This window comes from Bufo bufo, chromosome 9 (genome assembly GCF_905171765.1).
Source record: "Bufo bufo chromosome 9, aBufBuf1.1, whole genome shotgun sequence".
Classification (NCBI taxonomy): Eukaryota; Metazoa; Chordata; class Amphibia; order Anura; family Bufonidae; genus Bufo; species Bufo bufo.
In genome coordinates, this window is record NC_053397.1 from 195,235,404 (window position 1) to 195,245,405 (window position 10,002).

The 10,002-nt window shown below is 41.9% G+C and overlaps 1 protein-coding gene across 1 annotated transcript in view; it reads left to right on the forward strand.

The window, feature by feature from the left end:
• The window catches only part of TNR (tenascin R), a 203,017-nt gene extending 196,140 nt beyond the window's left edge, over nt 1-6,877 (forward strand). The window contains exon 21 of the mRNA XM_040407231.1: nt 6,343-6,877. Coding sequence (XP_040263165.1) covers nt 6,343-6,453 — 111 coding nt within the window. The 3' untranslated portion in view covers nt 6,454-6,877. The remainder of the gene's footprint in view (nt 1-6,342) is intronic.
• The last annotated feature ends 3,125 nt before the right edge of the window (nt 6,878-10,002 follow it).

Here is a 10,002-nt window from a genome sequence, read left to right on the forward strand (position 1 = left end):
AGCATCATTCCAACCCGTATCTGCTGCCCATCTCCGAAATTCTGAGCAGTATATCTCTGCGGATTGTTTACCCTGGCATAACAGACGTAGTCTAGACTCAGCCAGAGCAATACGATCCGGATCATCATATATCTGACCCAGGGCTAAAAAGAATTCATCCACTGAACGGAGGGGTTGTGCCCCCTCCGGCAGGGAAAAGGCCCAGGACTGAGCATTACCCCTGAGCAGCGATATAATGATCCCCACCCTCCGTTCTTCATCACCGGAAGAATGGGGAAGAAGGCGAAAATGGAGTTTGCAAGCCTCTCTAAAACGTACAAAATTCTCACTACCCCCGGAAAACGTATCCGGGAGCGAAATCTTAGGCTCAGCACAAACTCCATGAACGCAAGCTGAACCGGTCACTTGAAACTGAGAAAAAGTCTTACGGAGATCAGCTACCTCCAATGAAAGACCCTGGAAGCGTTCAGCCAAAAGTGAAACCGGATCCATGCTTGAGACGGTTTTGGTGGCTGATAATGTCACGGATGGTGTACAGGAAACAAGATGATACAAATAACAAATGATGACTCACTGGATCCACAACTAAGGAACATAAAGGGAGACCCCTGCAATCGACCTGCCGCTCTCCCTTAATGCTCAGCCTATGCGACCACTCTAAAGGTGAATGGGCGCATATCCACGTACCTCGGCTAACTTAACCTGAAGGCCCTACAATAGTGAGGGGACACGACCACCGGCTCCCTACACAGACACGGAGGGAGTCAGGGTCCCCTGGATCCAGACAACAGAAAATCATAAATACAAAACAGCACTTATCTGAAGACGACTGTGAACTGAGAACTGGGAGCTGGGAGCTGAAGTCAGCATGCACACTCATTCCAGGAAGTAGTATCAGCCACACCCAACTACCTTATGGGGGAGAATATAAAGGGAGGTAATGAGTCTGACTGCATGACAGCTGAGATAGCCTAACGAGGTGAGGAACAGAAACCAAAACAAAGAAACTCAAGGGGGAGGATCTGAACGGCTCCTGTCAGAGCCTCTCAGCTGTCTGCTTGTGACAGCCTGCTTCTTTGTCTGCCTGTCATTTTCAAAATGACCCTGTGCTTAAGTCCCTAGAGAAGAGCAGTATTTGTGGAAGCAGGTATATCGGAGGCCTCAATTAGTATTTGGTGGAAGCCGGTATATCAAACCCCTTAATCAGTATTTTGTAGAAGCAGGGGTATTGCAGGCCTCAATCAATATTTGGTGGAAGCAGGGATATCAATCCTCTAATCAGTATTTTGTGGAAGCAGGTATATCGCAGGCCTCAATCAATATTTGGTGGAAGCAAGTATATCGCACCCCTCAATCAGTATTTTGTGGAAGCAGGTATATCAAAACTTTTACTGCTTAGTTTGCTGTTTATTAAAATTCCTAGGTCCTTACCCAGTGTTTTACCCTTTAGTATGTACGGGTGATTTGCATTATTCCTTCCCATGTGCATAACCTTACATTTGTCAGTGTTAAACCTCATCTGCCACTTCTCTGCCCAAGCCTCTAATCTATCCAGATCCATTTGCAGCTGTATAGTGTCCTCTTCTGTGTCAATTACTTTACACAGTTTAGTGTCACCTGCAAAAATTGATATTTTACTGTGCAAGCCTTCTACAAGATCATTAATAAATATATTGAAGAGAATAGGGCCCAATACTGAAACCTGAGGTACTCCGATAGTGACAGTGACCCAATCTGAGTGTGTACCGTTAATAACCACCCTCTGTTTTCTATCATTGAGCCAGACGTTTTCTTCCAGTCCGAGCATTCTCATTTTATATACTAACCTTTTATGTGGTACAGTGTCAAATGCTTTGGAGAAGTCCAGATATACGACATCCATTGATTTGCCGCTGTCAAGTCTAGAACTTGCCTCCTCATAGAAACTGATTAATATCAATCCCTTTAATCAGTATTTTGTGGAAGCAGGTGTATCGCAGGCTTCAATCAGTATTTGTGGAAGCAGGCATATCAAACCCCTTAATCAGTATTTTGTGAAAGCAGGTATATAGAACCCCTTAATCAATATTTGGTGGAAGCAGGTATATCGCACCCCTCAATGAGTTTTTTGTGGAAGCAGGTATATCAAACCCCTTAATCAATATTTTGTGCAAGCAGGTATATCGCACCCCTCAATCAGTATTTTGTGGAAGCAGGTATATAGAACCCCTTAATTAATATTTGGTGGAAGCAGGTATATCGCAACCCTCAATCTGTATTTTGTGGAAGCAGTTATATCAAACCCCTTAATCAGTATTTTGTGGAAGCAGGTATATAGCAGGCCTAATTCAATATTTGGTGGAAGCAGGTATATCGAACCTCTTAATCAGTATTTTGCAGAAGCAGGTGTATCGCAGGCCTCAATCAATATTTGGTGGAATCAGGTATATCAATCCCATTAATCAGTATTTTGTGGAAGCAGGTATATCAATCCCCTTAATCAATATTTGGTGGAAGCAGGCATATCGCACCCCTTAATCTGTATTTTATGGAAGCAGGTATATCAAACCCCTTATTCAGCATTTTGTGGAAGCAGGTACATCGCACCCCTCAATCAGCATTTTGTGGAAGCAGGTATATCAAACCCCTTAATCAATATTTTGTGGAAGCAGGTATATATACCGTTGCAAATAGTTGTTCCAATAGAGCTTGGCCCTCTATATAGCTGCGGTATCGCAGCAGAACCGCGCACAACTCCTACACAATACAAATGCACTATAATATACTTTCTATGTTAGAAAATATATTATAAGTATATCACACCCCTCAGTATATCACACCTATCGATAGCACACCTATACCAGTCCTTAAAAGGACTTTTGCAAAAGAACTTGGTGCATGCGACCAACGCCATATGTTCGCATGTTCGGCGAATCGCCAATGTGCAAAGTTTGCTGCAAAACGACCGCCGGGCAAACTGCAAGGCCTTTTCTAATGGTCGACACCAAACCCTGAAAGAATGACAGGTTCAGCCGTCAATCTAAGGTATACGGTGAGCTCCGACTAACCCCCGACAGATGATGACACAGAAGGATTGCACAAAACAATTCATTCAAACCTGTTGTTCTTCGAGGCAATAAGTCATTATCAATAGTGTTGATCATGAATATTCGAATTGCAAATTTTTATTGCGAATATCGGCACTTCGAGAATTCGCGAATATTTAGAATATAGTGATATATATTCGTAATTTTGAATATTCAAGATCTTTTTTTTAATCAGTACACATGATCCCTCCCTGCTTCTAGCTTGTGGGCCAATGAGAAGGCTGCAATATCGTTGACTTTAGGAATAGTGTTGATTGCGAATTTTCGTAACGCAAATTTTTATCGCAAATTTTTCAATTGCCGATTTCCGCAATCAAGAAAATAATGACTGGAGATAACGAAGTCTCGAATTCGCGAATATATGGCGAATGTTCGCCGAAATTTTTTTTAAATATCACAAATTCGAATATTGCCCCTGCCGCTCATCACTAGCCATCAAAAGTGTCTGGCAGTGGCTCTCTTCCCATTGAAAACACATACACACCCGGCTGAACCAAACTTGTATGTGTATGGTGGAGTCATGAGTTATTGAATGTGTGTGGCCAGCTTTAAAGAGGACCTTTCACTAGAATAGAAAATCTAAACTAAGTATACAGACATGGAGAGCGGCACCCAAGGATCCCTCTGCACTTACTATTATCCCTGGGCGCCGCTCCGTTCTCCCGGTATAGCCTCCGGTATCTTCATATGTTCGGCTCCACCCAGTTGAGCCTGCCGGCGTCTCTTTCTCCCAGGCTGTAGCGCTGGCCAATCGCAGTGCTCAGCTCATAGCCTGAGAGAAAAAAAAACTCTCAGGCTATGAGCTGAGCCCTGCAATTGACCAGCGCTACAGCATGGGAGAAGGCTATACCGGGAGAACGGAGCGGCGCCCAGGTATAACAGTAAGTGCAGGGAGATCCCTGGGCGCCGCTCTCCATGTTTGTATACTTAGTTTAGATTTTCTATTCTAGTGACAGGTCCTCTTTAAGAGCATCTGTCACCATGATTGACCTTAATAAACCAAGCATACATGGTGAACCCTCTGTTTCTGCAATCTGATGTCCAATTGCCGCAAAATGTTTACTTTTATTATTAGTCAGATCAAGTGTTTAGAACATTGAGGAGCTGGCCTATCCCCTCGGAGCACCACTTCACCTCCTCCTCTCCCTTTTTGACATTCCCTCTCATGGCCTGATTGACAGGGCCAGGCATCTTCACTGTTCAGATGCCCACCCCTGATATCTTGTGCTTATGCTGATGAGACACTCTCCCTGTTCTGAGATCTGTACTGCACAAGCACCAATGAGATTTCATCGCAGATCTCAGTAATGAGAGCCTTCTAAGATCAACTGCGCTTGGACTGATGAAGTTTCACCAGTTATGGCAAAGTGGGAGAGGAGGAGGTGAAGTGGTGTTCCAAGCGGCTATGCCAGCCCCTCTCTGCTCCAAGCACCTCACATGCATAATAATAAAAGTACAAATTTTGCTGCAATGGAACATCAGAATGCAACAATAGAGGGCTGATTTACTTCACCATGAGCTATCCTACCAGGCAGTATGCCTGCTTTAATAGGGTTGATCATGATGACAGATGCTCTTTAAGACAAACCCTTTCCATGTGCCCTATTAGAGGATATGTATGTCATACCTCTATTAGGCAGAGTGAAGAGCAGTATCTGAAGTGTCTGAAAGTGATAAAAAGACAAAAGGTTTCATATAATGCAAATACAAGCAAAGATTTTTAGACAAGGCATTTGCATCTTCCCGGTCAGTTGAGAGGATTTATCATTTAGCTGGGAATTTAGAGAAAGACCTAGAAGATCATGGTTGGATAGCAGTGTCTTCTGTTCATCTTTGTTATCTCAAAATTTTGACTAACAGAATCCTCCAGTGGACAAACTGCAAACATTTGGAATATTACGTTAAAAACGTTTCAGAATTTAGAGGATAAAGTGAAAATAAATTAAAGCTGTATAAACACCTCGTAAAGTGTTGTGAAATGTTTTACTGAGATACTTGAAAATGAAGATGCAGGCCTAAGTAGAGCATCTACACCTGTGATCCATAGTAACACTTCCTTCTGCTGTCCTCCTGTACCCTGTATTTAAGTGAGGTTCTGGTTGTTTGCTATAAAGCCTAGTGTTCCTATGATATTCTTGACACAGTGGAATCTCCCAAATGCCTCAGGTTCCATAGGACATTTCAACTGGTTTACTGATACCCACCATCCATGAAACCCTAGTTATCTATCAAATATAATTTCATCTTAGCACACCTTCTTCAGTGCAGATTGATTCAAGAGTTGACAAGCATAGGGAAGTGGCGAAAGCAGGACTGAGGAGCAGGTCATTGCCATGTATTGGGGCACTGTGACTGACACTAGGCACCCCTTGGCAGACACTTTGACTAACACTAGCAGGACTGTAGCCAACACCAAAGTTACTTTGGTTGACTGAGGACAATATACTCAGTGCCAGGGACATTTTATATAATAGAGGTTATCTAGCGTCTTACACTTTTTTTCTCCTCCCATCCCCACCGGACCAAAGCGATGGATCATAGGAGCTGAAACTGAGCAACAGGGAGCAGCTTAGTATTCTTCCCTCCACAGGTCTGGCAGAAGGGAGACAAAAAGTATTAAAAAGCTGGGGAACCCATTTAAGGCACTCTGGTTCTGTTAGGTTGCCACCCAGGTAAACAAAGCCCGGCCTGCAGTACAGGTTCGGTGCAATTTTTTTTATTGTAGGCTATTCCCTAGCGTTGACCGGTTTCCTGCTGCTTTAAAATCATATTTTAAAGTTCAATTTAATATGTATCCTAATTATCTACCCTGTCTACTGTTCCATTAAATCTATAACATTCTCGACTTTACACTCATGGAGTAAAATGAGACTATTTTCTATCTAGCAATATCACCCAATGGCTTTTAATAAATAAATCCTTAATAAATAATCCTTCTGTCGGCATATGCAAAATATACATTAAATTATTTTTCTTTTAAACCTTAATGAATTTACTGCTGAATTAATGAACGAAAGTACACCTGCCTGCACATAATCACATAATAGGTGCCTTACCCTGTGAAGCCTTAGATGTAATCACCTCCGTGGTGTTGAGAAATATGTTAAGTGCAATATAATTTTATCAAAATCAATTTAATCTACTTGAAAGTGTTCATAGAAACATTGAGCGGGAGACTTTTATGCTGTTGGTCTATTTTGCATATGTGTGTGTGTTTTTTTAACTCCTTTTTTTCTGTACCTTTTTTTTCTCATAGGGAATAAACTGGTATCACTGGAAAGGTCATGAGTTCTCCATTCCATTCGTCGAGATGAAGATGAGACCATACAACCAGCGTACAATGAAGAAACGTTCCCTTAATCTCTGATCTTAGCTGACCCATCAATAGACATATTTCACCCACATCTACCTTGTTCTGCCCTCCTCCACCACACTGGACCTGCACAGACACATATACACATTACTCTTCTCTCCTCGAAGACCATGTTTAAGTCCAGTGGTGGGCAATATTACATTTTTTGGGGACCCTGGCAACTACTGCTACTACAGATAGGGCAGTGTATTAACCAATACAAATAGTCCATAAATATATGGCATGTAAGGATGCACCAACTGGTCACTGCAAGGTCCCCTTCATGCATTCATGGATTATGTTGCTCATTAGTCCCTGTGAATGCATTCAGCTAAATCTGTAGCCACACAGACAACCGACAATGGTCAACAGGTTGCCCACCACTGTTTCAGTCCATGCATTTAACGTTGATACAGTATGTCATTTTGCAAACCATTGATGTTATCCAATGTACTTTGGCCCTGCACTTTCCTACTTTAGACATTCTTTACTGTACAGAAACTTCTACCCCATTCTCCATGATCATATACTGAAAATATTTCGATATGCCACCCCAGCCTTTCAGCACCAAGAGAGACTTCTCATGTATCCACCACAAAATAATGTCCTCCCTTGTCAAGAGGACTGGCCTCCACCCAGTCAGCTGTCTTTCTCGTGTCCATAGGGGCATGGTGCTGTATAATTGTCTATTTACTTTGCTTACTGTGAAACCTCAGACCCTTTAGTACCCAAAAAACTTTTTTCTGCAGTCAGGCGTAATTGTCTTGCTAACAATTGATGTGCCAAATTTTTAGCCACTGTCTCTTGCACTTACAAGTGTTTTTCATCACTGGAGATTTTTTTAAAATAAAAAATGCCATACATATTCAAGAGGAGGAGGCTTCCCTTATAGCACTGAAGACACAGAAGTAGCCAAGAATCTTTAATGACCCTTTCTCAGACTCCATCAAGACAGCATTTGTTATCTAGGTTATGTAGGAGATACAATACTTCTCGTATATTGGCAATATGTCATTCATAGTTTGCATTGGCCAAAAAGGCACACCCATGCTTTATTGCCTTACAGGATAAAGGTTTAATTGATGACCACCAAGTCAATGTTTTTCTTTCAATTATCCAAATTAATTGGGTTTGTTTTTGATGGGGGGTGTTCTTTTTTTTTTCGTTTTATTTAATTTCTTAGCAAATTATGTCTGCTCCCTGCATTAGAGTCGGTTCATTAGCCGATATCCCTGGTTCAAAAAACTGGAGAAGACAGTGCTACACAAGGTGGCACTTCCAGTAAGGATATAGGATGCATTAAAGATAACAGAAGTTTGGGAAGCAGATCCTAACTGCCAAACAAGAGACTACTGAGAGATGCCTGCCAAAGGGTTAATTGCCCTATATACTCTTGTATCTCTAGTCCTGGATGCTGTTAGCTGATGTATAGATCCTTTTTTTAATGCATTTTCTATACGTTATTAAAAGATTCCTATGGGATGATATTACGTGTGTCTGAGTCTTTCCTGAGAACGTGTAGAGCACCATCAAGGTCTTGTGAGATCTGGAGAACATCATTTCACTGAACAGCTTTTCATTCGGAGGATCGTCTCCCTAAGGTCTTCATCACGCACAGCGAGAAACACTCCACCCGCCTCTCTTTTACATGATCCATTTACTTTTGATTCAAAAAAGCATTATTTTGTGAATTCCATTAGAATGGTCTCTCAACAGAACGCTGCACTAAAATATAGATTGAAGGGCTATATTATGTGGGCTACAGCAAAGTCTGCAGGCAGTGTCATCACTAGGGCTATTAATATTTGACGAGCCCAATTTTTTACTTTACTGTAGCTTTTATTCTTTTATTCTCAGTTTTTGTAAGTCTGTCATTTGTGAATTTTAGCCTTTTTAGCCAGTTTTATTTGCTGTCCTCTGAAATGCAAACAGGAGATCCTAAAATTATTTGTCAAGTGAAAGAGTTTGCATTTCATGAAACTGTTTTTCTCATCTTAGATGCAGATGATCGCATTTTAACTTGGCTAGAGCTGGTAGCTCTGGAAATTTAAGTACTCAAATATTAAAGGAATTGTCAGACTTTTTTTTATATTGATGGCCTTTCCACAGGATAGGTCATTAATATCTAATCGATTGGGGTTTGACTCTGGGGACCCCAGCCGATCAGCTGTTTGAAGAAGCCGATGCACTCTGATGAGCACTGCAGCCTACTCACAGCTTACCAAGAACAGCACTGTACATTGTATAGCAGCTGTTCTTGGTACTGCAGCTCAGGCCTACTCACTTGAACACATGTGACCAAGGAACGTAATGTCACTTGCCTAGAAATAGACTACAGGAGCTCCTTAGCCTCTTCAAACAGCTGATTGGCAGGGTGCCGTGAGTCTAACCTATCCTGAGGATAGGCCATCAGTATAAAAATGTTAGACAACCCCTTTAAAATATTTGATTACTTCTAAAATTTACAGAGCTGCCAGTTCCTCTCTATATATCTCCATAGTATCCTCAGTGGGGTGCAGTACTTCAAACAGATGGCTGGTCTGTCCTTCTTAAAATGATGAGGAACCTGAGTCTTATCACCCTAACCACGATGCAGGGAAGTCTATAGCCCAAGAATTTGTGTTACCGTCTCTAGTTAATATTTAGCACTCTCCCTTGTATGGCTGCTAAACTATCTGGTAAATCCAGAAGTTATTTTCCTCTGGGGCTAGCACATGGTTGCTCTTGGGTCACAGGGCAGGAATTTCCTTGCAGCCTACACAGTTCTGAGTATTTTCCAACCACAGGGATCGGGAACACCCACCCCATCCCCTATATACAACCTTTGGGAGGAAATACAGGTATGACATACAATATCTACTTATGCCATGGGCTGCCAGCACACTGCACATGTGGTACTTACTCGAAGGCTGCTAAATCCTAAGCGCAGCACACCTTCTCTGTGTTGTAGCACTGAAATATAGAAGCCTGATCTACTTTTTGAAACCCTTCCATGAACGTGTCCAGATGTGCACCCCTATTGTTTATGGGCTGTATCTGGTACTGCAGCTCAGCCTTGGAGCTCATGCACACGAACATATTTTTTTCCATGTCAGTTCCGTTTTTTTTGCTGCCCATATGCGGAACCATTCACTTCCATGGGTCCACAAAAAAAAGGAAATGACTCCATGTGCATTATGTTGTGCCGTTCTGCAAAAAGGATAGAACATGTCCTATTCTTGTCCATTTTGCGGACAAGGATAGGCATTGTTACAATGGATCTGCAAAAGAAACGGATGCAATACGGATGTCACACAGACGTCATCCAAATTATTTGCAGATCTGTCTTTTGTGGACCGCAAAATACATACGGTCGTGTGCATGAGCCCTTATTTTCATAAAGGTTCACACTCCCTTGGATTTTTGCTGCCCCTTTTCTTGCATTAGTGGCAGGACCAGGACAAGCTCTGCTGCTTAATAGCGACCATGCCACAAAGTACAAACCTATTGTTGAAATTTGAAATGCTGAATTCCTGCTGGGTAATACAAGTGTTTTCATAAAAAAAATTATAAAACCATCATATA